This window comes from Drosophila navojoa, chromosome 4 (genome assembly GCF_054131105.1).
Source record: "Drosophila navojoa isolate 15081-1374.11 chromosome 4, UAZ_NAV_1.0, whole genome shotgun sequence".
Taxonomy (NCBI): domain Eukaryota; kingdom Metazoa; phylum Arthropoda; class Insecta; order Diptera; family Drosophilidae; genus Drosophila; species Drosophila navojoa.
The window spans coordinates 20,535,906-20,563,660 of record NC_142892.1 but is presented as its reverse complement, the minus strand read 5'-3'; the positions used below and the strand labels follow the sequence as shown (position 1 = coordinate 20,563,660).

General features: G+C 41.0%; 2 protein-coding genes across 8 annotated transcripts; one reads left to right on the top strand and one right to left on the bottom strand.

Annotated features, from left to right (window-relative positions):
- Positions 1 to 9: 9 nt before the first annotated feature.
- On the top strand, positions 10 to 14,897 carry LOC108650959 (uncharacterized). 6 transcript variants are annotated; one of them, XR_001925499.3, is made up of 7 exons: positions 10 to 136; positions 1,852 to 2,513; positions 8,484 to 9,943; positions 10,018 to 11,620; positions 11,683 to 11,854; positions 13,407 to 13,782; positions 14,433 to 14,897. XR_001925499.3 is itself a non-coding variant. In XM_018100314.3 (6 exons), the coding sequence occupies exons 2-6, from the start codon at positions 2,075 to 2,077 to the stop codon at positions 14,668 to 14,670; spliced, it is 3,912 nt and encodes a 1,303-aa protein (XP_017955803.1). In that variant the 5' UTR covers positions 10 to 136; positions 1,852 to 2,074; the 3' UTR covers positions 14,671 to 14,897. The 6 variants fall into 6 exon arrangements, 5 of the variants coding, with proteins under 5 accessions (XP_017955803.1, XP_089116714.1, XP_089116715.1 ...); XM_018100314.3 differs by lacking the exon at positions 13,407 to 13,782; XM_089260588.1 differs by lacking the exon at positions 13,407 to 13,782 and having other exon boundaries at positions 71 to 158.
- A 2,675-nt stretch (positions 14,898 to 17,572) lies between these two features.
- Ir68a (Ionotropic receptor 68a) lies at positions 17,573 to 22,731 on the bottom strand. 2 transcript variants are annotated; one of them, XM_030386453.2, is made up of 7 exons: positions 21,793 to 22,731; positions 21,602 to 21,738; positions 20,286 to 20,509; positions 19,646 to 20,226; positions 19,433 to 19,586; positions 19,152 to 19,365; positions 17,573 to 18,503 (listed from the first exon to the last, which is right to left on the bottom strand). In XM_030386453.2, the coding sequence occupies exons 1-7, from the start codon at positions 22,329 to 22,331 to the stop codon at positions 18,250 to 18,252; spliced, it is 2,103 nt and encodes a 700-aa protein (XP_030242313.1). In that variant the 5' UTR covers positions 22,332 to 22,731; the 3' UTR covers positions 17,573 to 18,249. The 2 variants fall into 2 exon arrangements, with proteins under 2 accessions (XP_030242313.1, XP_017954901.1); XM_018099412.3 differs by having other exon boundaries at positions 21,602 to 21,735.
- Positions 22,732 to 27,755: the final 5,024 nt, after the last annotated feature.

The following is a 27,755-nucleotide window of genomic DNA, read 5'->3' as shown; positions in this document are numbered from 1 at the left end:
GTTTCGCGCAGTCGGTCACACTCTTTCATCGCAAGGGTCGATATATCGGCTGTTTAGTCATCTCTAGTCTGATTGGCACAACAAACGCGAAAAGTTGCGATTCCTGGCGCTGGTTTTTCCTTGCACATCGCATTAAGTAAATGTTAATAATTTAATACGTAAATTTTGTGGAAGTGTTCATTAAGCTTAACAGCATCAAGTGTGCAAAGAAAAGTGCTATAATAACACGAAGAAAAATGAATGCTGAACAAGTGTAGGGGCAGTAAAAATACCCATACAAAAATGCGTAGAGCGTGCGCATACCAAAGGGAGAGAGAATTAAAGAGAGCGATGTATATTGTAAAGAAGAGAGAGGCGTGTTTGTTTGTACGGGTGTGAACGGCGCTCTCATCATTTAAGCGGCAATTGTTTTTGTTGACGCTGTCTGTCTGCCAATTGTCCAGTTGCAGCTGTTGTTTAACATCATTTTATTATTTACTGATATTTTAAACGGAATTCTATGCTCAAATTTCGCTATAAAAATAGACCGCAATGTGCCATGCGAAGGCCACCTGTCGTATGCACTGCCTGCGCTGAAATACGTTGAGCTCATTCAAGCGTGAATTTTAAGGCATTGCATTGGTTGTGTTGTACACAGCTACAGCTAATTAACATTGATTTGATGTCTCGCTCGTTGTCTGCAATTACTAGTGGATTCATTAGCTTATTTATAACAATTAGTGCGTCATCAATTGTTTGCTATGTGAATGCGAATTGGGGGTGGTGAGAAAGAGCGAAAGCAAACAAATTGTGCGCGCTGTTATGTGTAGAGCGTTGCCACAGAGGTAACATGTATGTGAGCGCAATAGTTGCTATAAGTAGACTCTAATACTTGTGAGCTTTTAAATTCAAGTAATGTGACTTAATCAAGTAATTAAGTATTGTACAACATTTTATATATAAAACAACTGCTCCGTCACTTGTGGTACGCATATGTTGTTATCCAAACTGCTCATTTCACTAGTTCCGTGAACTAAATGCCAACTCGGCAACTCTGTGCAGCTCTCACCAACAACGGCAGCACCGGTTTGGTGAGCGAGCGCAGCAGCTGTTTTGTAGCGCTCTCTTCGACGTTCGAATTTTCTCTCACAACCCGTTGCCATACGTCACTTTTGGCCAAAACACATTAGAGACTGCTGCCGACTCTTTCAGTCTTAACTGTGTCTGTACGGACGTGAGTAAGCGTTTGGGTTGCGTATGCCTCGCAGCGTATGGTAGCGCGTGTTAAACATTCTAATAAGCAGCAGCGAGAACAAAGTTAAAAATGTGTAATGAAAGAGTTCATTATCAGCAGTGAATAAGAAAAGTGAAGAACAGCCAATGCAAGTGCAAGTACAAGTGGAAGCGCAAGTGCAGTGAACCAGTCCCAGCGGACGGCGCCCTTGACTGTAAATGTCTATGTGTGTCTGTGCGTGTATGTATGTATGTGTCGGCTGCTGTTTCCAAAAATGTTCAATGTAAAAATATAAAAATACACAAACAACGCATCGCTAAAATTCGATTAACAACAAAAGCAACCTTGAAAAGGCAAAACAACGAGAGACCTGGCTATTTTTATGTGTCGCCGCAGTGGAAGTGCTCGAAATTGTATTCCATGTATGCGCTTGTCCAATCAGAATAACCAAAAGGAACGACGGCGACTGAGAGCGCGGCCAGAACAATTGAATATGCCGTCGCATGGTCATTAACACTACGTGTTTGTGTGTGCGTATATGTGTGAATGCGTGTGTTTGAGTGTAGTGCTGTGTCTGCTTTGTGCGTATGTTCTTGATTTCTTTATGTAATTTTCAACATTTCTTTTATTCGACGTAGGCGTGCAGGAATTTGCGTACGCAGCAACGCCAGCGCAGTAGCAGCGAAAAGCGTAGCAACAAAATAGTAGTAGATTTCGCTGTGGCAGAATGAGTAGCATGATTTGCAAACATGCCGTGCTCGTTTATTAATTAACTAATTAAAAAGTGAAAGAAGAGAGAGAAGTAACAAATAGGTGTTGTATTCCGAGCCCATAAAACAGACCAACAAAATTCGTATTAATATGACATCATACGCGAATGACACTACGTCAACGGCAGCAGCCACGACAACGACAACAATTGAGGGAGCAGCAACAAATGCAGGAGCCGTAACGCCAGCAGCAGCACCAACCACAGTACCAGCGGCTGCTGTCGGCGCAGCTGCTAAACAAGTGTCGAACAACAACAGCAATGACAACGGTGAATACGACGAGGACGACAACAGCTTAGATGGTCGTGAGAAAGCCGACACGACACCCGAGAACCTCAAGAAGATTGCCGAGATCATAAACGACAAGGAGGCAGCAGCAGCAGCGGCAGCGACGTTAGGCTCTCTGTCACCGCGACTGCAGCATCAGCAGCAGCTAAATGCGTCGAGCTTCGTAGGACTTGGCGCTGCCATCGATGAGTCAAACACAAAGTTCTGCCTTGGCAAGCCGCCGCCATCGCCGGCCGAAAAAGGTAAGCGAATTGAAACAGAGTCGCAGTCGCAGTCGCAGTTAGCGTCACAGTCCCATTTGACAAAAGGCAATCAGAAAGCAGCAACAACCCGAGTGTCATTATTCATGAACTTGTTGTTGTTGTGTTGCTGTTTTCTGCTTGTTGCTTGTCTCTTATATTTTTTTCTTGTTGCTTTTAATTTGAATTTTTAATGAAGCTATTTGGCGAGTTTTGGCCACGGCTTTAGCGCAAATATTTATTGCACTAGTCATGACAAACAAACACATAAGCACACACACACACGATACTCAGACACACACACACACACTCCTATTCGCATACACAGAGCACATAACACACCCATGAAAGAACATAATGGAAAAGAGCATTGCACAGTGGGAAGAGAATGCAAAATCAGTCATTATTTGTTGACGTTGATTGATTGAGAAATTTCATAAATTATGTTTTTTAATTCGAACAATATAACTAAAAAATATTTTTAAATAGCAAACAAATCATTTAGTAATACTAAACTGCTTCCCATTCAGTTAATTTAAAGAAAGATTTCTAAATGATGACGGAATAAACATATTGAGCACATTTTTAAAATTTTTGCATTATATATATAAACATATATGTATATATAAATAAATATATAGTAGCTGAATCTGAGCATCTAATCAAGCGTGCGTAGATTTATCAATTTGAGCACAAGGCCGCAAACAAAGCCATTTTCATGAATTTTCGTCATTTTTTGGCGTGTAGCCAAACGATTTAAATTGAACATACTTAGCCCTTAGATGAATCCAAATCGTGATGTGTAATTCAATAATAAAAGTCTGTTTTGAAGAAATTCCAATAATTGTTATATTAGCATTTCTATAAACGAAAAACAGTTGCCTTTTAGTTCTGTGGAACTTATGCGTTGCAACAAGCCCAACTGAAAGTCGGGTGATGGATGACATAATCTATATAGTATGTAATCCATTCAGCTGGTCACAGCCTTTTTTTCTTGAATGCCAGCGAATAGAGAGACTGAGATACAAATCTGTTGTCCAAGTCGCGCGTCGAAGCATTTTGACACTTTCAAAATAAGGTCATCTTTTTTTTTTTATTATTATTTTTTTTTTTTATCAGTTTTTTAAATACACTTAGAAAGGGTATTATGAAAGCGTAAGGCAGTGTGCATCAAATTAAATATAAAGCCAACTATTGCTATACAATTTTAAGCTAAATGTTGGTCTAAATAAACTAAATCGTATAGCTTTTACCTGATTCAGTTACTTAATTCGCTATAAGATTTGAAAGTTCACGCCTCGTTACCGTATCGCATATTGTAAATCTCTGAGAGTATCTGCCATTTGACAACACTCTTTTCATATTTTTTGTCGCTTTTGTTTGTGTTTTGTTTCTGTGACAGTCAAATCTTATGAAACCCAACAGTCGTTGTCATTATCTCCGATTTTCATGCCGTACACGCAATTCAGTCGCTAAAAGTGAGCCGAGTGACTCAACTTGATCGATTGCGATATAGTCTGTATATAGACTGACTGTATTTTGCACAACAATATCCATGCCATATGCGAAAATACTAATAACAGATTCGTGCCTAATTAAATAGTGTACGTTATCGATAGCAGCTATATCCTCACTTTGGCCCGGATATCACTTGTTAATAGCCAATTTTATGCCACTTGACCTAGCAGCACAGCCACTGTGACGTACTAAACAAGATAACTTTAATCGCAACTATTATCTGCACCAATTCGTGTGGCTTAGATTGGAACAGAGTGCACTGAAATAAAAGATACCCTGTATAAATGATTGAAGTCCTATTCGCATCTATCAGCGTTTATTTTGGTAGCCTTGAAAATACAAAATACTTGAAATCTCATACAAAAAAATATATATATTTTTTTTAGAATTTATTTGGAATATATATATTATACGAATATTATACACGAAGTTGAATATAAATAAACCTATACATTTTATATAGAAAAGCTTTAATATTCTTATAAGTTAATTATTTTATAATTGAGAATCTAAAGTAGTTTTTTATTATCCCTAAATTTGTCAAGTTAGTCAACTTGTTATTCATTGAGAAGACTTCTACGTAAGATTTTAATTTCTACTTTAGAATGAATAATGGCTTTAAACTGAGTCAGTCCAACTCATAGCTCATATCTGTTACAGGGTATTAGGAAAATTTGTAAATAATTGCGGGGATTGTTTGGCCTGGTGCATTACGTGATTTTGTTGCAAACTAGAACAGAAACTTTTGCGCACTTGTTGCAACTCACACACACACACTCTCTCAGTGAGACGCACTCAATGGGATCGACAGTGTATACACTGCGCTACAGACTGCTTGCAATTGTTTCTTTTGAACCAGAGCTAACGGTAATTACATTGACCACTCAGCATGGCCAAAAATATGGCCGTTTTGTTATTGTTGTTACAGTTGTTGTTGCTGTTGTCGAGTGGCATTTGCGGCTTTTGTTACTGCGTTATTTTTTTCTAAATTATTTTTATTGCCTTGTTCGCTTTTACTTTTTGCAATAAATAAACAAAAATGTTGTTACCGCTGTTAGAGCCATTTAGGGCCATTTGTTGTTGCTGTTGTTGAAAAAACTTTTGGAAAGTCGAGCGCAGGAAATCGAAGGGCCGCCGCCGCCTGCTGTTTCCATCTGGCATTCACTCTCTTCACTTTGGCTTCTTGGCTTGCACAAGCAAGCAAACAACAAATCGATAACAGCGTTTTATCATTGTTTTCATTATTACACAGCAATTAAACGGCAAGACCATCCATCCAATTGGCTTCCAATCGGGCGATTAGCAAGCGCTCATTGCGTCATGTTCCGACTTGAAAAGCAGTCTAAACGATTTGCGTTGGCTTTTTCTATTTGGCTTAAATGCTGTTTTATGGCAGATCTTTATAAATGATTTTGTGCTCCTCTCAAATCTGCGGTTAAGCATTCATTTAAATATGATTACACATATTTATTTATACATATATGTGCTCAGCACGGCGACAGCAGAGAAAGCCGCCCCATTCGATCATCAATTGTCATCTGATTGAGGTCATCGCCTCGTCCATTCGACGTTTGATAATTGACTTGATCAGCTTTGTGCCCAGTCGAGCAGACGACTCGAGCCAAAGAATACCTTCCCAGCATGTTAGGGCTCAATTGGTCCAAACTGGTTAAATAATTTATAGCGACCGGCCTGCATTAGTCAAGATAGTATCTCCTTCTAAGTCACTAGAGACGATTCAAATTTCAGAGAATCACCCTGAGGCCTTAGTTGGTAACATGGCTTAAGCTAATTATGATTATAAGAGAAATATGACTTTAATTTCGAGTTATTAGGTTAGTTTTCTTATCGCGCATAACGCCAACTGTTCATGTGGAAGCAGGCTATATATAAATATTGATACATAAGGGAGCGGTATTAATATCTTTATATACACACAGGCAGTGTGCTTGTTATTATACGAGAATATTTGTATATAAGAATATCAGAAAAATTGCAAATCTGCGCAGAATGTCTATTGTTGTTGTTTTTATACGAATCAATAGAGCTGCTCACTCAGTTAGCTGCATTTGGCTGAATAAGTATTATTTTTGTTTAATTTTACGATTAGATATACGAGTTTTTCTGAGAGCTCTATTCGTGGGAAATTAATTTGAAAAACTATAGATGAATTGAGTTCACGGTCAATTTAAATAAATTTAAAAATAATTACATACCTGAAAATATAGTCAAAACAACTCGATTCATGAAGACGATTCCAAGAGTTAATCTACGCATGTTATTGCTTGATAGCTTCTGGTTAAACAATCTTAGCAGGATGTAGACACCAATACTGATAAGAGAGTTATAAGGGAACATTGATAGAAGCAGGAAGTATACGCTGGTCATTTAAAGTCGCTTAAGTAGTCACAGTTATTTGTAGTTTTCTAAAGTTGCTCAAATGGAATTCAAGCATTATACTCTCCATACTCCTTCATTAATTCTGATAAGCTAAGCTGTTTCAAACATATGTAGATGGATTTATTTTTTTGCGAATAAGCCTTATCAAAGATGTTATTATTCATAGAATAACAGCTGCAATAATAATATTTATGAAATATTTATGTATGTATTGTAGTATACAAATAAATACGATATCAAGCACAATCTCAATTCAATTATAAAAAAAAAAAAAACTTCCGCTGCTCTATAATTTCTGTTGTCTAACTTGGCTATAATTGAAATGAATTCATCTTTTAGCTCTTCTCCTTATTAGTCTTTGGACTATAATTAAATTATGATATATTTACAAAAAATAACCTGTTGAAAGTCAAAGTCTTTGCCGCCTTTGGGTCTTCTGTTTCCTGTTCCACGCTCCATGTTCCACTTGTTCGTAACACAATATTAATAGAATAATTAAACTGGAAAACAAAAAATAAATTGATTTTGCGGCCAAAATTAGTTGAGTGAAATCGTTTGTTAGTTTGGACATCTCCAAGAAGCTCAACAGCGGAACGGAAGACACGTGCTCCGTTGAACTTCGATGGTCAGTGTACTAGGCGGAGCGTAAAAAATGCTTGGGATCCCTTCTCACCCAACCACACCTGCAATTGACCGAATTCAGCGAACTCTAACCTTCATTCGTTGCAGTGCAGCGCCGCCTCTTGGCCTTATATGTGATAGCCAGCCAGGCATAGATCACGAGTACGCACGTAGAGAGCCCGTAGATCCCCAAATGGTGCCGCACTCAAGCTGCCCTCGCCCCGTCTCCTCGGTCTCTCCCTCTCTTCAACTCGCTTTGCTTTGTTATCTTCTTCTTTGCCGCGGAAATGTATAGAAATTTGCTAGCGGAAGCAGAGGGCGCATATTGCCACGTTCCAGCCTGGGCGTTGCTTGCAAAATGCTGGGCATGGCCAGTCAAAGAAATAATTTGTAATAATGACTAATGCCATCATCGCGCGTATCACGATCGCAGTCAAGTGCATCATATAGCCCTTGACGGAAGACGCGTATTTTTTGCCCAATAATTATTTATTGTACAATGCCTAATATGTTTTTAATGACTATTTAAACTTATAATTATAATCAAAATTGTAAATTGATAATTTACTATATTCCAATACATATTATCGACAAGCTAGAAATGCTTATTATACAAAATATTAATTTAAATAAATAGGGTAGCATGAACCAAACGTAAGGTTTATTGCACTTTGAAATATAGAACATATAAATTTAAAAATATATATTTAAATTAGTGTAAAAGTAGCTGATTATGAATGAAATACTATATGAAAAAGTGGTGTTCATAGCAATAGAATTGTGAGTTTTTGTTTTTTTTTTTTTTTACCAGAAAATATTATTCAATTTGAAACTAATATTAAGATTCTCTAACATTATTATTTTATAAAAATATAATAAATATTATCAGAAAAAGTACCTTTTCATTGGTTGTTGCACAAACTTCCTATTTTCATGATCCCAATTTTATTGTATCATATTTTAATTATATATAATTAATTTATATTATAATTTATATGAAGTACTCCCATATTAAAATGATCGAGTCTATCGCGTAATATTTGATGTCTATGAAATTGTTTAATCTTGCAAATATAGACTGTATTAAATATACGGAAATTGCCAACAATATTTCTCTTTTTAATGTCGACGTAAAATGGCATTAATATATAATAATTATAAAGATTAGTAATTTCTTCAAGTGCTTCAACTGTCGTTGTATGTGCGCACTGCAGTCCACACTTTCTCCCAACTCCACTCTCAGGGGCCCGATCGCCCGTTTGCTGGCTGAGCCGGCCCTGGCTCTGCTGCGCGCTCAGCTTGCCACTTGAGTTGGCACATCGCGCTGAGAGCGATGATGCTCTCGCAAGCTAGATTCGTTTTCACCGTCCGACTGGACTCGATCGCAACTGTAAATAAATGCTAATTTAATTGTACCTCTTTGTTCCATTGCAGCGGCTGTGCTGGGCAGAGCGAATCATCGGCCGAGCAGCAACAGCAACAAAGAAAGCGACGCCGCTGATGTGGAAGAGGAGTCGACGGCGTCGACTTCGACAGCGACCAAGCAGTCGCTGGCCTTCACCATTGATCACTTTGACGCCTCGGAGAACGACTCGGCGGCTCAGGCGGCGCGCTACAAGAATATGATGGAACGCTTTCAGAACCGGCACAGGCGAGGAGCCTCCATGTCCAAGCTGGAGAGCGAAGGCAGCTCGGCCAACAGCGCCAACGGGCGACAGTCGCAGCGCAGCAGTCTGGATGCCAGCAGCGTGGCCGATGATGCTTCCGTGGCAGCCACGCCCACCACCGAGGCAGCGCCAGCGGTGAAGATGCGCGTTCGTGAGCGCAGCGCGTCCCGGGTGAGGGACGCCTCCAAGCGACACAGCTGGTCGCCGCGCAGCTCGGCCACGACGGAGCCGCCCGCCCGGGTGCCTAGCCAGAAGCCAAAGCCGGCCCAGCCTGCGCCGCCCAAGGGCACCTCCAACATGCTGGCCAATCGCACCGCGCAGTTCACGCCGCGCTCCACAGCGATGCAGCTGGCGCTGAAGCAGGTGGAGCTGCTGTGCCCGCATCCTCCACTGAGCGATATGAAGAGCGGCGAGGACGACGCTGTCAGCGAGGCGGGCACCTACACGCTCGACGGCGACAACTACACCGAGGAGCAGAAGGATCTCATGAACATCGATCGTAACGCTGCGGCGGCTGCGGCTGCCGCTGCTGCGACTGCGACAGCGTCGGCTAAGCTGCGTCCCAAGCAGCTGGCCGTGAAGCCCAACCGCGCCAGCAATGTGCTGGAGGTGAACTACTACCATGAGACGCCCCAACAGGAGCAGAAGGGCAACAGCAGCAGCGCCAATGCCACGGGCGCCTACCTGGAGCAGCTCAAGTCTAGAGCGCTCCACCCTCAGGCGCCGCCAACGCCTCCCTCGCCCCGCTCGCCGGCCGCCGATGTGGGCTGCTTCACCAGCGTCACGACCAGCGGCGTGCTGGCCAAGCAGCGGGCTCTGGACACGCATCCCAAGCTGACGCGCCACTCGCACAGCCTGTCCACCTCGCAGATCGACAGCTCCGAGTACGTGAGCAACGAGGCCAAGCTGCGCCACGCCCAGGCCCAGGCCATAGCAGGCAGTGCCACGGATCGCCAGAAGGCCGAGTATCGACTGAATGTGTTCACCAGCAGCAACAGCCAACAGCAGCAGCAACAACAACAGCAGCAGCAGCAGCAGCCACTGCATCAGCTGCCTGAGACGCCGACCACGCCCACAGAGGCAGCGCTGCTGCAGTCGGCGCCCACAAAGCAGGACTGGATACAGGAGTGGGCGCGCAATGCGCGTGCTCGCAGTCTCGCCCAGGATGTGAGCAGCAGCTCCGCCAATCGCCGCAAGCAGCAGGCGCAGGCCCAAGCCCAGGCACAGGTGAGCAGAGTTTGTAAATAGAACGGTAAAATCAGTCAATCAATCATCTATCTCTCTCTCTCTCTCTAATCCAGCAACTGATGACACGCAGCTACAATTGCTCGGACACTGGCGCGGATTCCTTGACGGATGACAGCCTCAGCTTGTATAATCAGCAGCAGCAGCGCCAGTATGCCGCAGCTGCTAAGCTGAATCGCAGCCTGGCGGAGCGCTACCGACTGCTGGGTGACTGTGACTACGCGAGCGATCCGGCGCTGTGCAGCCCGGGCCAGCTGCCGGGCGAGCCGTACAAGCCGCCAAAGAGTCCCAGCAAGATACCCTCGCCGCTGCACACGCTGGGACGCGCGCGCAGTGCCAGCCGCTCGCGGCCAGCCATGGAGCAAATGCCGTCGCAGACGAACTCGCGCCGCAGCTCGGTCAAGTCGCCGGCGAACCAGTGCAGTCCCCAGCACAGTCTGGACACGTCGGCGGGCTATCGCCGCTCGCCGCTGCATCGCGCCCTGATGACCAGCAGCATCAACGAGGCGCAGCTGCAGCTGCTGACCAGCGGCGAGTATCTGCTGAAGCAGCTGCATCGGCGCAAGAACTCGCTGGACGATGTGGAGCACGTGGAGTTGCCCACGTCGTCTGCTGGCGACATATCGCCGCTGCGCCGCTCCAGCTCCTTCCAGCGGCCGCTGCAGAATCTGCGCCAGGCGCGCCCCAACTTTCAGAATCTGTATACTCCGCCAGCGGCCCGCCACCTGCAACATCAGCAGCAGCAACAGTTGCAGCTGCAGCTGAAAAAGTCCGCCAGCAGCAACAACTTCGATCAGTCGTACAGCGACTACGACAACGAGCTGCAGTACTACATCAACGACGAGGACGAGCTGGGCACCACGGGCCCCTACTACTCCAGCGGCGAGGAGGAGGATGAGCTAGAGCTGGAGCATCACCAGCAGCAACAGCAACAGCTGCAGCAGCAGCAGCAGCAGAGGTCGCGTCAGGCGCAACAAACGCACAATGCTTCCGACTCGGCTGTGCCGTTGACCAATACGCGGCTCAACAAGGCGCTGCTCATGCGCATCGAGCGCAGCAAGCAGCGCGTGGCGGGCAGTGGAGCAGCAAGTGCAACTGGCCAGGGACTCACGCCATCGAAGCCCAGCTCGGCGCCTGCGGGCAAGCTGAGTGCGGCTGCCCAGGCAGCAGCAGCTGGGCTGGTGGCCTGTCCCAACACGCCCGAGCTGCCACGGCGCGGCATCAAGAGCGCCCAGCCGCGTGCTGCCTCTGGCTGCGGACCCAAGTTGCGGCAGTCCATGCCACGTGAGACGAGCCTCAGTCGCTTGGCCCAGCAGGTGCCCAGCAGCTTGGCCAATGCCAAGAAGCAGCTGCTGCAGACGGCCAACGCCACGAGCAATATGCGCGTGCAGCCCAAGTACCTTGACATATCCAAGTACAAGTCGGCGCAGTCGAACAACTTCTTGCGCAAGAACGATGCCAAGAGCACCCTCAAGCCGGCCGAGCAAATGAAGCGCAGTCCCAGCGCCTCCTCCATGGGTCTGAGCCGTGGCGATGGCACGCGTGCCAGCAACCGCAGCGTGCGCTCCAACACCTCTGTGATGAACAGCAGCACCACATCCCTGGGTGGTGGTGGCGGCGGCATGCGCGCCTCATCCAGCGTGCGCCGCGATGCCTCAGGTAAGTACAGTGAAGTATGCCAATTAGCCACTGACATAAAACGCTTCAAAATCCGTTCACAGTGAACAAACAGAAGGAGGCCGAGATGGTCATGTGGAAGCGCCGCTCCACCTACGATCCCATGAAGGCGGCTGCCGAGGATCGACGCCGCAAAGAGGAGGCGCGCCGTGCCCAGACACAGGCCCAGGCACAGCAGCAATACAATAATGTGGCTGGCGATGTGCCCTTCGAAAGGTAAATGCCCGACACCTGTGCGGGAAGACTCGCGCCGCTGTGTTTACGATTAATATAAAATATTTAGATCTCGTTCAGGTGTTTGACTTAACGCGTTAATTAGCGAACCGTTTAAAAAAACCTATAAACAGAGAACAAACCCCTACTCTACATTAGTTTATAATTTATAGTCCGTAAATATAGATATGTGACTTTTTGCATAAGAGATGATTTAAGGTATAACCCTTTAATACTAGTAATTTCAATTAGCTAATAGAATCAATGGACTTTTACCAACTCGAATTCAACTAATGTTGAAATTACTGCCCAGCCTTATTTTTAAAAATGAAATTAATTCTACTATTGAATAATCTAAATTCTAAATATAATCCAACTGGGATCTTTTTGGCATATGCATTAATAGCTGAACTAATTGAAACAGTTACTTTGAATTTAAAACCATTTAATTCAAAAAAAATAAATACTGTCAAATCAAATTCAGTTACTCAAGAACTTACTAGCCAAACAACTTAAGTCTATTTCAATTTATAAAATTGAAAATAAGGCTCAACTAATTAGGTAAGCTTAGTTCGACGTTCTAAATTATTATATACTTATTTCCATTAGTATACCTATAATACCGAAAAGGATCATTTTTAAGAGCCCTGACACTTTACGAGTTTCTTTTAATTATAATCCCATTAGACTGAAAGTCGATCTTCAATCTGCTTTACACTGTTTTTTTTTTTTTTTTTTTTTTTTCATAATCAAAAGTATTACTATAGATTAGATATAGCTTAGTTATTGAAGACATTGATATTTAAAGCATATATGACCTTAAGTCTTATAGCTCTTAATACTCTCTACTTTCAAGTCCGTATACAAACAAATGTTTACTCTCAATTTATAATTTCTATATATGTATATTCTATAAACTTGCCTAATTGACAGATCGAAACTATTCGATATTGACGAATTTGATTAGAAAGGTATAAACATACTTTATGCCTCCATATATAGTTATTAATTTACTTTCACTGCATTAGGAAATAGAGCAGCTATACTCAAAATATACGCAGATCGCTGTAGCTTGAGATTTCATTTAGTTCTTAGGTGAGGATTATTAAGTAGTACTTTATTAGAGCCTATACTATGATTTTAATATATATTTTTAAGCGTAAATTTCTTATTTTTTCCATTTATTCAATTGTTATTATTAGCTTAAGGTTGTGGGTTATATCGCGGCTAGAGGTAAAGGTGCGTCTAACGACCAATTAAACCCTAATCGTAACTCACCTTCAGTAAACACTTACGCTTACGATTTGATCTCTCGTAGTGCTCCCGATGCTGTTTATAGGCACAGCATTGCATAATATATTTATATATACTACTCTCCAAATATCTAAATAGTCTCTCAAAATTGTAGGACATTTAGTTTAAAACAATGTATAATCCCAATTTATGTTATAATTTTGCTAATTATTTTCTTTTTCTTTTAATTTCTGTACACCAACCAAACAACCAACCACACACAAATAAACCTACGCAAACCGCCTCTTTGCTATCTCTGTAGACCATCACGCTCACACTATCGCCGTGGACTGTTATGACCAACGGATGGTGTGCTAGTGACCGATCTGTAACCAAGATATACCAACACCACAACATTCGACTACTATCTTTCCACACACACGCAAGCACACCGAACACACACGCAAACACATCTCTTCTTATACACTACATATTTAACATGGTGCAAGCAGAGCCGACCACAGCGAATTCCTACGTAATTAATCTTGATTGTGTTGCTAGAGCCCAGTTCTAGTATCAATTCGAAACCAAGCAACGAATTATTGTACGGATTATAAACTCGTTTATACATTTACGAATCTATCTAATCCAACGACAGCGACAACGAATTGCTGCACAGTTCCAACGAGTTTGCCAATGTAATAGAGAAGTTGCCTCAATGCCACTTGCTACTCGCCATTTGCTACTCGCCACTCGCCACTTGCCACTCGCTACTCGTTGCCCGTTGCCCGTTACTCGTGACTCGTTACTCGTTGCTAGTTGCTCGTTACTGTTTGTTATCTGTTTGCATTGAACTCATTTTGTACGTTGCTATATATACATATATATAGAGAGATATGTTATATATAGAAAATGTTAAAATCGTGTAGGACAATCAATCAAAATTTGTCTTGTGTCACCTCGGCGCATACATAACAAGCCAATGTATTTAGTATATCATATTCATGTTTGCATTTGGCTAGCAGTCAACTAACTTCATAACAAATCTAACAACTGTTTGTTAGCTGTACAAATGTTTGCCTTGTCTTGAAAACTAATTCGTGTTCTCGTTAGCTTTAATAATCTTAATGATACTTCACTACTACTACTAATACAACATTCACACACACACATATACTATATAAGACAACTATTAAAAGCTTAGTTAGTCGCTAGTTTAGCACTTGTTTTGTATTCGCTACACTCATTGAATACATTCAACTGATATCATCTACTCTGTCTTATCGATATCTAATCATAATCTCGTTTTGTCTTCTCCTGCCTATGCGCTTCACTCTCGCTCTCTCAGTGTCCTTCGCCCGGCCAACAATCTGACCATCACGGGCAGCATAAACTACAGCCCACGAAATTCAATGGAAAACGATGCCTGGACGCTTGGTGAATCCTCAGAGTTCGGCGAGTATCCCGAGGACTACGAAGAGGACGACGTGGATGGGGAGGATCCAGAGCAGGAACGGGACGAATACGCGGCTGGCCAGGAGTCCGATGAGGTATTCGAGGCGGAAACGGCGGAGGCCACAGCTTAGGTCAGACAACAGCAGCAGCAGCAGCATCGAGTTAAGCCAGCAACAGTGATAAATATATATATTATAGCAGTCTATATATATAAATACAAAACTATATATTGTATAACGGCGAGCGCAATGCGATTTAGTTATTAATCTTTTCCTATATCACATCAAACATGATATTTGATTTATATAAACTGAAGTAAGGCAATTGAATGTCTTGAATAAACTGAGTGAATACTTTGCACGATGAATATTATTTACGATGCTGTCCAGAAAACGCCATAACTGAAATAGAACTTAGACAGAAAATATATTTTAAAAGCAGCTGCTAAAAGTTTTAAATGAAGTGTATACAATATATATTAGTTTATAGACTTCAACAGACTTACCGTTGATCTTCAGCTAGATACTAAGTCTATGCAAGTGAGAAACTATGTTCAACAACTATAAGATACTCAACTCGCTGGTAAATCCGAGCGGAACAATGATGCTAGATATGATATTCTAAAAATAAGGAATTGATATCTCTAAAAACCATGTAAAACTGTGCTAAACAACTGAATACGTTCCGGATTTAAGCGATTTCTACGCCTCAGCAAATTGAATAACACTTGTAAGGAAACGAATCGAAAGCCGACTAAACGCAGAAAGAAGCCTATATGAATATATGAATAAATACTTATATATATATAGGTATATATAGTTTTATATGCGTAGAATTTAGTCATGTGGTATTTGCTTTTAACTTGTTTAAGTACGTTTTATTAAAGTTTATTCAGCCAGCGCTGCCTGCTGGCCGAACCAACTGAATATGATTAAAATGCATAGATTATTAGAACTACATGGAAATATATACATACATACTATATAATACGTAATGGTGTCGGTGTCCATGGTTTTTAATTATTTTAAAAATGTATATTTATATATGCAATATATTTGAAAATTCAAATTGATTTGAATTGTGAAAATTTTGTAATATTCAAACAATGTATTATGCAATTTGTTTACTGTTGTTTTATTTCTAAAGGCAAAATAAAATTGATGATTTAATGTACAATATATGGAGAGTTTTATTAAAACTAATATGCCCTACTTACAATGTTTCTCTGATTAGCATTCAAATGGGAGTTCTTATGGGTAGACCAAAATGTAGCATACTTTTAAGCTGCTCGCTAGAAACTGAATTAATATTAGATTCATATATTTATTAAATGAACAGCATTTTAATAATATTTAAACAAAATTATGTAACTGGGATATATTTGGCTTCGTTTAAGTCAAGCAGAACAATGCAAAGTTTATTCTATGATATTTCCAATTGGAGCAGCAGCTGAGAGAAGCGGAAATGCCAATTAGAGATTTTATGTAATGTGCAGCAGCAGCAGCAGAAACAAGAAAACACCAAACTAAACAAAATGAACAGCAAGAATTTATGTATTTGTCTGTGTGTGTGTTGGACAGTGTAAGGAATGCGCAATTTTATGAACTGGGGATTGAAAGTGGATGAGCAGGGGCGGGGCAGGGCAGCTGAAGCAAAGCATTGTAAAATAGAGCTAAACTAATTAAATTAAATAAAATAGAATTGTAAACAAAAGAACCCCAACAACAACAACAGCAACAGCAACTGAGACGAAAGAAAACAAATGAAAGAGCCATAAATATTTATCAAAAGAAATAACAAAACAAGCTGAGAAAAAATGCCAGAAATGAACGAATAATAATGAAATCGCATTGTTGTTGTTGCTGCTGCTTCTATTACTGTTGTTGTTGTTTGCTGTTGTTGTTATGCAATTCGTCTGATAAATGAATTAATTAATTTTTATGCAGTAAGAGCAGCTAAACACAGCCAAAGTTAAACAAAACAATGCAGATTATGAATAATATTTAATATACATCCCATAGCCGACGGACGAGAACATTTGGATCTGAGTTCTTTTTGGCATAGCATATGAATAAACAATACTGTTCCGTGAAATCTTTGGTTTTTGATAAGCGTTCTCTGGAAGCTGTTTATTTATCATGAATAAAGCATAACCTATTTGACGCTAATCGGATTTCATTTGAAATTTGGTAATCTCACATCCTATTTGTATTCTGAAACGATTCACAAACAAACCCGTGAAGTATCTCCCCCTACATTTGCGATAAAACGAATGTTTCTAATTTCCGATTTACTACCCCTACCAGCAACCCACATTCCAACAGTAAAAGTAGCCGTTGATTTGTATATCATATAATTCGTAGTCAAGGTAAAAAATCTCTCAAGGCACTGAGCTGACTTAGGTCTTAAATTCCTCAGAGTGTAAATATTCTATTTCTTTTATACTTTTAAAAATACACAATATTAATTTAAGTACCGCCCATATTACATATATCAAACAGAACAGTGAGTATCCTAAATGCCGTTATTTAAACTTCTAATTGGAATCTGAATATAAAAATAAATATTAAACTTGGAATACCAATTAATAGTCTAAATTAAAACTAGCCGATAATTGTTTATATAAAATTGTTTATGAAAAACGATGCCTTTAATAAAATTATAATCTTTTTAAATATTATTAGCATTTTTTTTCTTGCTGTACATAAAGCTATTATTATTTTTTATTGTAAGAACAAAAATCATTGATATATTCCCATCAATAGTATAAAATTGAAATAACTTGAGCTCAGATAGACAGATGAATAGACATCAAATTTAGACACCACTTGAGAAACAAGTATCAAGAGATATGAAAATACTTTCGAAAAATTCTTGAAATATTCTGAATTTTTGTTCATAAACTATTTGTGAAATTGACTATTTATTTTATTTTTATTTATGGCTAAAGATATATGTATGTATATAGATATTTAATATATAATATTTTTTGATTAGATAGATATGGATATATTCAATATTAATGTTAATAATATATATTGCATTCAAAATTATATTGAGAACAGGGAGTTCCAGCCCCGCCCTACTTCGAGTATTTTTCCTGGTCATATCCTATTATAGCAATAATGAATAAAAATAACTCTTGGTTTCTTAGTGGCTCTCGAGTGCTGTGAGGCTCGCAATTTGGGCAGAGTTAGGCGCTTCTATTGAAATGCTAATGACTACGCTTTCTTGGCTCTGAGTGTTTAGTCTGGCACTTGGGCATCGAATGGAATGGAATTATTTACGAGTATTTAGCATTCGGATGGACTTACTCTTGGCCAATAAACAAATAATGCTTAATGTGCTTCGATGCGAATTATTATTTACGAAATGCGATGGAACGAATTGAATCGTCTCGGAATTTATGAACCACATTGCTGCACTTGGTACTTGAGGCCACTTAAACCGATTTGATATATGGTACTATAAGGCATTTCGATGCTATCCAAGGGTATCCATCCATCCCATCGATTGCGTCAGCTCTCGATGGCCAACGGGCATCGGCCAACGGCCAACAGCAAAACAAAACATTTGTCAATTCTTTTTATGAGTGCACAGAACAATATGTTTCTAATTGCCAAATATATAAATATGAGCTTCTATATATGTATTGGGATGCTGTAGAAATTCCGAAACAAGTCGCCATCAATCTTCAGCACGTCGTTGTGCTATTCATCTGGATAGAGCCGCTTGAAGTTGTAGTATAGACTGGGATTGTGGGCATTGTATATGGGATGCTGCATCACGACATGCCTGAAGTGCCACTGCTCCGCGAGTAGCGCGGCAATGGACAGCAGGTATCCAATGCCGAGAGCCACGAAGGAGCTCCAGAATTTATGCAGATTCATGAGTGCCTCCTGAGGCGCTCTCTCCTCGGCGGGCAGACGAATTATGGCGTCGCGCAGCCACTTAGAGATGAGACCTGGAGAGAGGGAGAGAAATAGAGAGGGAAAGAGACAGAGAGAGAGAGAGAGAATGAGAGAGATAGTGAATGGAAGAGAAATAGTGAGATTATTATTATACATTCTGAGACGTAGTGAAAGGGAAAGATAGAGAAAAAGAGAGAGATAGATAGAGATTGAAAAATAAATGGAAATAAAAGGAGGTGAGAGAGAGATAGTTACCGGAAAGAGAGAAAGAGAAGTGAAAGACAATAAAATGCAGATATAATGCGGATAGTATACCTAAGCACAGAACGAAAATCGACCAAATATGATACAGCAGAAGAGACAAATTGCGTGGGATGGAGCAGGGTAATAAGGAGAGATATACAGTGCGTGATTGAGAGACAGGCAGAAAATGAAATTAACTGGAAGAGAGCGATGGATAAAAACCCATAGGGAAAATATAGATAGAGAAAGAGAGAGAGAGAGAGAGAGAGAAAGACAGAGAGAAAGAGTACATCAGATGTAGATCAAAACAGAGGCAGCTAAATAGAGATTCAGTGAGAGACAGCAATAAGAAGTACAAATGCAACTCAAATTGATGGAAGAGATAAGGACAGTCAATAGAAAGATAGAAAAGAAACATAAATTGAGAAGATAGAAAACGAAGACTTTCTGGCACCCACCTCCCTCACCCAAATGCTGTATTATGCTGTTCACATGCGGCTGCAGCGCCGAGTTCTTCTCGAGAGCCAGCACCACGGGCATGTGGACCACGCACTCCCTCATGATGTGCAAGGCACCCGTGGCCACACCCTTGCTAGCGCCCGACGTGCGCAGATACCTCAAGTAGAACTCGTTGTCGTAGTAGGCGCACTGGCCACGTGCGATGCGTTTGGTCTGCCGTGGGAAGAGAGTCGAGAGTCTACATATAGATCTGTGCAATGGAAATACCCATTAGACGCACCAAGTCATCCGTATTATTTACGATTTCCATGCGTGCGCCCACTTCGCGGGCCGCGTCGTCGCTGGACTCGGCGAAAAACTGCTTATTCTCCACAGCCCCGGTTGCGGGTGGGATGCGAGCGCGGCTGAGGTCCTTGAGGGTGTCTATGGTGATGCTGAGGCAGAAGGAGTGCATGAGTGAGGGACCAGAAATGGGGACAGGTGCGAGGCTCACCTGGCTGCCGGGTTGGCCAAGATGGCCGTGAGGCTCGCCCTGTAGGTGGCGACCAGGAGGATGCAGTAGATCCAGTACCAGCCCGTGAGCACGCGCAGAGGCCAGTTCCGGGGCATGCGGGGCAGAGCCACGTAGAGCAGCATGCTGTAGGTGAGCAGGATGCAGTTGGAGTAGTCGTCGAAGATGTCGCGGTGCGGGGCAACTGGGAGCCGTCCTCTGCCCCGAGGGCGAGCCAGAGTGATGCGAAAGCTTAGGCGCCGCCAGGAGAGGGGGTCCCGCTTGACGCTCCGCTTGCGGCGCAGGCAGCGAAAGAACGACACCTGGCTGCTGGAGGTGAGCAGCGCATTGAAGTAGCTGATCAGGTAGAAGATGCTGCCGACGACGACCAGGGAGAGCAGCACACCTGCCCACATGCCGCCGCTGAAGGGCAGTATGAAGGTCTGCCAGGACTCGTCCGCCGACGACTCAGGGGTGAGGAATGTCAGGCACTCCACGCTGTGTGGCACGCTCAGCTCCACGTGCTGCACGTAGCTCTGGAACGTGTGCAGATCCCCAATGCCAATGCGCGCCTGGTGACGCACCTGCTCGGAGCCGGTCATTGGATTATTTGCTCACTGATTGCATCTGCCTTGCACATTACCAGCTCTCCAATCAGACCCCTCTCCAAGTGGGTCTCGTTCGAGTGCCCTGACTGCTCCCATTCGCCCGGCTCAGTCTCGTTCACGGCGTAGTACAGCGGCTCAAAGTTGAGCGCCTTGGCCAGGGCCTTCACGATGCCAATCTCGACGCCTTGATAGCGATGTGTGGCCCTATTCCAATACACCATCGGCACGTGCTCAGCCAAAGCCACCGGGAGCCCAGCACCTGATTTTGAAAATTTCAACAAAATCGAAAATTAGTTTTATTAAGTAACTCATGAAAAAATGTTAAATGTTATATGTTAAATGATTTTATGATATAATAATATAGATACATACATATAATAAAATACATAAATTGTTGTAAAAAAAGAAATAATAAATACAATTTATATTATGAATATGAAAACAATTATTATAAACAATAAAATAGTTTTACTTATAAATTGTTTTTAATTACATTTCATAAACATAAGATTTAAGAAAAATATATATCTATCTAAATATATATTTATTTTTCAGTCCAACAATAAGCTATTCAAAAAAGAAAGAAAAAAAAATATGTGTAGAAGTAGGCGTATTAAATCCATTAAATTTATATTCGCTATAAGACCAATTTATACTTCTGTCTGTTCTCTAACGATCGAAGTTTTAAACATCTATTGATAATAATAATAATAATAATGTAATAATTTTCTGTACTTATTATAGGCTATTTAATTATAGTTATAGTTGACTCTAGTTTAGTCAACATCTTTAAATAAAACAAAAATAAAAAATACAAAAATATTAAACCAATAAATAGCCAAATATAGTCAAAAAATAAATAAATAAATAAATAAATAATAACAATAATAATAATAATAATAATAATAATAATAATAATAATAATAATAATAATAATAATAATAATAATAATAATAATAATAATAATAATAATAATAATAATAATAATAATAATAATAATAATAATAATAATAATAATAATAATAATAATAATAATAATAAATAATAATAAATATCATATCAACATACAAATTTTCAGACTGGAATATTTTCTTTATTCTGTTATTTTGTTGCATTTCTTCTATAATTTTGTATGTTGAAAATTAATTAAAATTTACTTTTTATATGACAACACAGATTCCATTCAAATCGGAGTTTTCGTTGATGAGATATAGCTGTTAAAACTTTGAAATGTCAAACCTATCTACTCCAAGAAAATATCTCTATGCTCTATCTCTTTACTCTAACTATATCTCGTCAACTAAATTTTAGATACCTATTATAGTATAATTTCTAAAATTCTCTCGCTCACCCTGTAAATTCCTCGTCTTGTCCTTGAAGACGATTGCTGAATCAATGCGCCTGCCCAGCTCCCAGCTGGCCAGCTGCTTGACCACGACAACCCCATTCAAGATGCCGGGAAAGGCGATGGTGGAGATGCTGTAGCTGCTGATGGGCGTAGTATCTGTTAGTCGGTCAATCCCGAGTGCTGCGGCGACTCACCTGTTGTCCTGCTGCCTGCGCAGGAAGACGGCGTTGACGCAGACGCTCCACACGTGCAGCATGTCCTCGGCGAAGAGCCGCACGTCGTGCAGCAGGACGAACTTGCTCTGCATGTCCAGGGCGCGACTCGCGTAGAGGAACTTCATCAGCTGCTTCGCCTGCCAGCCGTTGAGCAGCGTCAGCACGACCAGGTCGCAGTCGCTGGCCTTGACGGACTGCAGCAGCAGCTCCAAGTGGCGCGGCGGCTCATTCAGGCTCTCGCTCGCATTCACGCGCAGTACATAGACGGGTCGGGGGCTCCGGCCCGCTGCCTCGAAGTAGCTGCGATCGTAGAGGGCGAGGTGCAGCTCGTCCGTGATGACGGCGAAGCAGCGCTGCACCTGCGCCCGCCACAGCATCCGCTCCAGCAGCTGCTTCAGCTCGGCCTGATAGCTGTCCACAGTGGACGGACTGGGAGTCTCTCTCCAGTTGGCAGCCATGGCCAGGGACAGACACGCGGAGAGCAGCGCCAAGCAGTGCATGCTCGCAGCTCCACGCATTCGGGCTTTCTGAACTCCTTGCGCTGTTCCCGTTCGCCGCCTCTTTCGGGGCAAGCCCGTGTTGCATGCCACATTTGGTATGCAGATCTAATTAAGCTCGCCTCAACCCCAGCTGTCACTCAGTCCAGCCAACGGCGCAGTCGGTCAGCCGGCCAGGCGGCCAGGCGGCCAGGCAGTTGACCTGCTTTAGTAACATTTTAACTTAATTCCACGTGATCTAATTAGGGACTAAATGCTAAGCTGGGGTAATTGATTTTCGGAATTTGAATTCAATTTTGTACGAGTTTAAGAGAATTTTCAGGACTTTCAAGGCGAGCAAAGGCCCAGAGATAAACTGAATGCAATTAGTATGACGAAGAGAGGTAGGGAGAAACATTTTAGTTAACTCTATCTATTCCAGATATAAATGTTTTCTATTAGATGTTTGCTTTAGCGAAACAAATCTATTCACATGGGCATTTTAATCTCTTCCTGCTGTGCGAATAGCTTTTTAAATTGCTCATGCTTCCAGAATGTGCGTGATTTAGATTATAGTTGTGGAAATTGAAGAATATTTGATTATTTTAAAGCAGTTGTAGATCTCTCCGCCATTATAGATGACTTGACAAAGTTCTCCGTGTATCTCTCTCTCTCTCTCTCTCTCTCTCTCTCTCTCTAATTCACTTTCTCTATTTCTCTTTCACTCTCGCTATATCTCTCTATATGTCATATTTTCCTATTTATTTCTTTATGTGTACCTCTCTCACTCTTCCCCTCTTACTATGCTTTTTCCCTCTCTTTCTCTCTATCTCTCTCTATATATCTGTCTCTCTATGTCTATCTATCTCTATGTCCTCCTCAAGCTCTTGTTTTGAGTTTCCCATACTTTCTTTCTCTACCCTTATCTATTCCACGTAGTCTTATTCCTCGCGTATTCCCTAATTCTCTCTATCCGTCCGTTTCTCGAGCGACAAAGCCACGAAGAGATAGGTCAAATAGGTCTCATTATGATAAATGGAGGTACTGAAACTATCTCGCATAGACCTTTAAGGCCATTATAAGTCTATTCGCCCAATGTCTGTAAATTGCAATTGTACTTCAAATATATCTTGTACCACCTTACTGGTCTCAGTCAATCAATTTTTTTTTATCAAAAGAGTACTTTCCCTGAGTTCCCTAGTTCAAGATCCGCAGACAGTTTTATAGCTAATTATCGAGTTAGACCTCAAGTCGCTGGGTTTTCGAGTTAATAGCGCAGACAGCCGAACTCATGAGATCACCTAGCCCTTTTTAACTTTTCAACTTGCAATTCGTGATTCATATTTTCCAGTTACGCAGAGCTCTTCCCGTAATCACAAACGAAATTCCACGCAAATCTTTAAAATGAAATAATTAACTCGCTCATTTTCCGGACTTGCAGACGAAATTAGCCAAAGGCAAAGCCATAGCCAAAGCCTTACCTTAGTCACGATAACTAACGATTATGACTAATACCTCGTCTTCTTCTTGTTTTTTTTTTTTTTTTTTGCCCATCGCATTGAAATGCAATCATGTCTGCGACGCGTGTCTCTGTCTGCTTGAACGTGAAGGCGAGACGCTAATGCGAATCGAGACCAAAGGCTAATTTGTTTGTCCGTCTTCATTAGGCGAGGGCTCGGATAATCGTCTGGGCAATCGCTGAATGTTAAGTGCTGATCAAACCAAGAGAGAGAGAGAGAGAGAGAGAGAAAGAGTGGGAGAGTGCGATACAGACGTTAATGATAATGTAGATGACATGTCACCAGGAATCAGTCAAACAAACCCGATTAAGCCCGACCCAGAGAGCCGAGCAGAAGCCACAGCCAAATGCACATTAATGTCAGCTTAAGTCCAGAGACTCGGCCCAAAGAGCAAAAATGCGAAAAGCACAGCACAGCACAAGAGTGAGACAGAGAGAGGTAAAGTGTGAGAGAGAGAGGGCGAGTGCGGATGTATAGAATAGCTGGGTGCAAACCAGGTGAGCTGAGCTGAGAGTCTGAGCATGAGTATGAGTATGAGGTGTCTGCGGCTGGGACTTCTGCTCTTTATTATCGTGTAATTAACTTTTTCCGAATCTCCGGATTTCGAATTGTTTGCACATAATTGCAATTTAATTATTTTCTTTCTGTTCTCGTGTTGTTGTTGTTGTTGGTTTTTATGGATTTATGTCGGCAATGGCCATTAGCCATTAGCCATTAGCCATTGGCCATTAGCTGCAGGTAGCAGTCGAGCAGGTAGCACGAGCATCGATTTTAGCCACATCTCTAACGAGCAGAGGCTGACTGACTGAGTGAGAGAGAGAGAGAGAGAGAGAGAGAGAGAGGGAGAGAGCGACAGAGATTCTATATATGTCGTAATATTCCCGGGTTTTGTTTAGTTTTGACACATTTTCCTTGCAGATTTGCAGCCTTATTTATGGGTTTTCTCTGAGGTTTTCCTTACACATGTTGCGTGCGTGGGCTGCCTCATTAGCCACGCTTCTGTTTAGAGTAGTCCACAATAGCACAAATAGACATGTGTATATATGTATGTACGTATGTATCTCTTGCGAATTTATTGGCCAAAAGTGTGAAATCGCATAGGCCATGGGAAACTGCATTTTCCTGCCACAATTTTCCCAGCTCAGGCAGCTGCTTAGACTCGGCTTCTTCTTCTGCTTCGGCTTCTAATTCTGCTGCCTAATTAAGCTCAGCTATCATGGTATTTAGTTGGAGCGATTTGCATTAGCGGAAGCGACTAAGCGATAGCTGAGCTCATTCCCACTTTGGCTCTGTTGTTCCCACGCTTACACCCATCGATTCTGTCATACGATCTCATCTCGTGCTCTCTGAGGTGAACGGGTTTTTATATTCGGATCTCGATTAAATAGATCCACTCATTAAGTATGCGACGTATAATTCTAAATTTGTAATTCAGAGAAACGAAAGAAAAATGAAACAAAACACATTTCAGATCTCGCCTCGAGTCCCGGTTAAGCCGATGATATATCTATTGATTTGCGCACATTTAACTTATCTTAAGTTATAATGGCTTCTGGAAGTCACAATAAAAAAAAATATAATAAATTTATTGTCAAATTCGGATGATAATACTATTATAATTAATTATTAACAAACTCGTTTAGAGAACTTGAGGCTCAGCATTTGTTGTTGTTGCTTAAGAGGCGTTAAAGAGCGAGTAGAAAAACATATTAATATTTTATTAGGTATTATTGATATTATTTCATTGTATATTATTATGATAATTATTTATAATATATTTATTCGCATTACTATTATTCTTTATTATTTATCAATGCCTATAATTATTTCATTCTTGTAGGAAAGTCGTAAATCTCTTGCAGCCCATAATTGTGTCGTAGTATATGCCTCCGTGCCCATTGTAGGCGTGGCAAATCGAACAAATATGTATTTTGTACTGTGTTGGCGATAAGTTATCTAAGTTAGTCAACTGGATCGCCTGCTTCACACTTGGAGATTGACATTAAATGCTTTGATAGGTGAGGAATGTCGGAAACAAATCAAATCATATCGATTTTATACCATGAACCAGCATTAGGCAGTCGGTCACGGCCAACAACAACATTCCTCTAGATCTCTATTTCTATATAACATATCATATTATAGATATAATATCATTATCAATATCAACAAATATTTTAAATATAGTGGATATCTCTTTTGGTATATATGTAGTTCATTTTAAGATTCGTTAACCAAAGCCTTTTCGAATTCTCGGAGAGTTTTTATAGACGCACTTCAATTACTGGCCTTACATAGATCATTTTAGCTCGTGTTTAATGTCAATAGAGGGCTTACTCTTCATATCTCTCTGCATGTACCATATATCCAAATATTTGGCGTACTACATCGGGGCGTTTCAATCAATCAACTGTCGAATAGAACAAAATTCATTAACCTAATGAGGCATTATTAAATTATTCACGTTTGGAAATGTGCCACAAGTCGAATGGGCACACATTGTCCATATCAATGACTAATCTATGAATATATATATTATATATATTTCTACATATGTATGTGTGTGTGTGTGTGTGTGTACATTTACGCATGTAGTGTATGTAGAAACTTTTGTGTGTGCATTTTGGTTCATTGAATAAAAACTTAATCAGCATTCAATTAAATGCACAGAGCTTAACAACAAGAGCTAGACAGAGACAAAGCAGTGCCAGAGTGAGAGAGAGGGGGCGAGGAAGAGTGAGAGCGAATTAAGTTAAGCCAGCAAAATGAAACGCGTGTTCGCTGATTATGTAAATCAATTGAGCTGCGAGATAAAAAACCATTTTTGCTGATAAATCGTTCTTTAGTATTCAATTTATAGTATATACATATATATATATAGATGTATATATATATATACTTATTTTACTGATTTCTCCTCTTTGATTTGAATTGTCCCGTGCTGACGTTCGACTTCTATTTTATGTTTCACGTCAATTGAGATTGCTTCGCATACTGATTGTATCATATCCTGTAAGTGAATGAGGGGCATATCAGCAGTGCACATTCAACAAGCATTCGTTTATGTTAGGATGGACTTCGTATACCCTGCAAGTCTCTCTCCTTGAATGCTAAGCCCGCTTCGCATTTATTTTACAGTTATCTATGAGTAATTCTTGAATGGTGTTGGATATACCAAGTGTATGATACCCTGTAATTTATGTAAGATGGCTTCTAGATTCATCTGAAAAAGAGGAATAATAACTGTTCTTGGTAGGCTGACTGCGTAATACCCTATAAGTGGCTAAAGGGTATATTGTTTCTACTATCTTTAAAAAGTTTCCAATATATCTTTTAATACCAGTTTGTTGTCTTTGTGGATCTGTTGTTTGTATAATAAATACCCTGTAACTTAATAAGGAATGCATGTTCATTTATTCTACCTGTAATCTTTCTACATTCGACATTACATTTAGTTGTGAAACTTGATTTAGAAGTATTTTATTGATAACACAGATCTATGCTATAAATCTTGCTATAAAAATATAAATTATATATACACATGCATATAAATATACACCACATCATATTTGCCTCTTTTCAAATTCAGCAAATTTAATCCATTTCACAATCTTTGAAATCACTCAATGCGAATTCGAATTTCAAAAGTTCTTTCAATTCAAGAAGAGAAGAGAGTCAGAGCGACTGAAAGAGTCAGAGTGTGAGAGAGAGAGATAGGTCTTGTCTTGTTTAGCCCAAGACAAATATTACCCATTGTATAAATTATAATATATACGGTAAATATATATATTTTTAATTTGTGACTAATTTGAGCAATAAAAATGCGAACTTTATTGCTGAAGTAGAGCTCCATTGTTTCTTTGTGGTGATAAGGGCACTGCTGCTGCAGTGACTAACAACCCCCAGCTCGTGCCCTACATATCGCGGAGGAGCAAACACCTGCTGT

What these genes read in the sequence shown, in the direction of transcription:
- Ir68a (XM_030386453.2), bottom strand. Translation starts at nt 22,331, where the DNA reads ATGCGTGGAGCTGCGAGCATGCACTGCTTGGCGCTGCTCTCCGCGTGT. An exon ending in CAAGACGAGGAATTTACAGG is followed by an intron (nt 20,510 to 21,601) that starts GTGAGCGAGAGA and finishes TTTCAAAATCAG; the next exon opens with GTGCTGGGCTCCCGGTGGCT. An exon ending in TTGGCCAACCCGGCAGCCAG is followed by an intron (nt 19,587 to 19,645) that starts GTGAGCCTCGCA and finishes CTTCTGCCTCAG; the next exon opens with CATCACCATAGACACCCTCA.
- LOC108650959 (XM_018100314.3), top strand. Translation starts at nt 2,075, where the DNA reads ATGACATCATACGCGAATGACACTACGTCAACGGCAGCAGCCACGACA. An exon ending in CGTGCGCCGCGATGCCTCAG is followed by an intron (nt 11,621 to 11,682) that starts GTAAGTACAGTG and finishes ATCCGTTCACAG; the next exon opens with TGAACAAACAGAAGGAGGCC. An exon ending in GGCGATGTGCCCTTCGAAAG is followed by an intron (nt 11,855 to 14,432) that starts GTAAATGCCCGA and finishes TCGCTCTCTCAG; the next exon opens with TGTCCTTCGCCCGGCCAACA.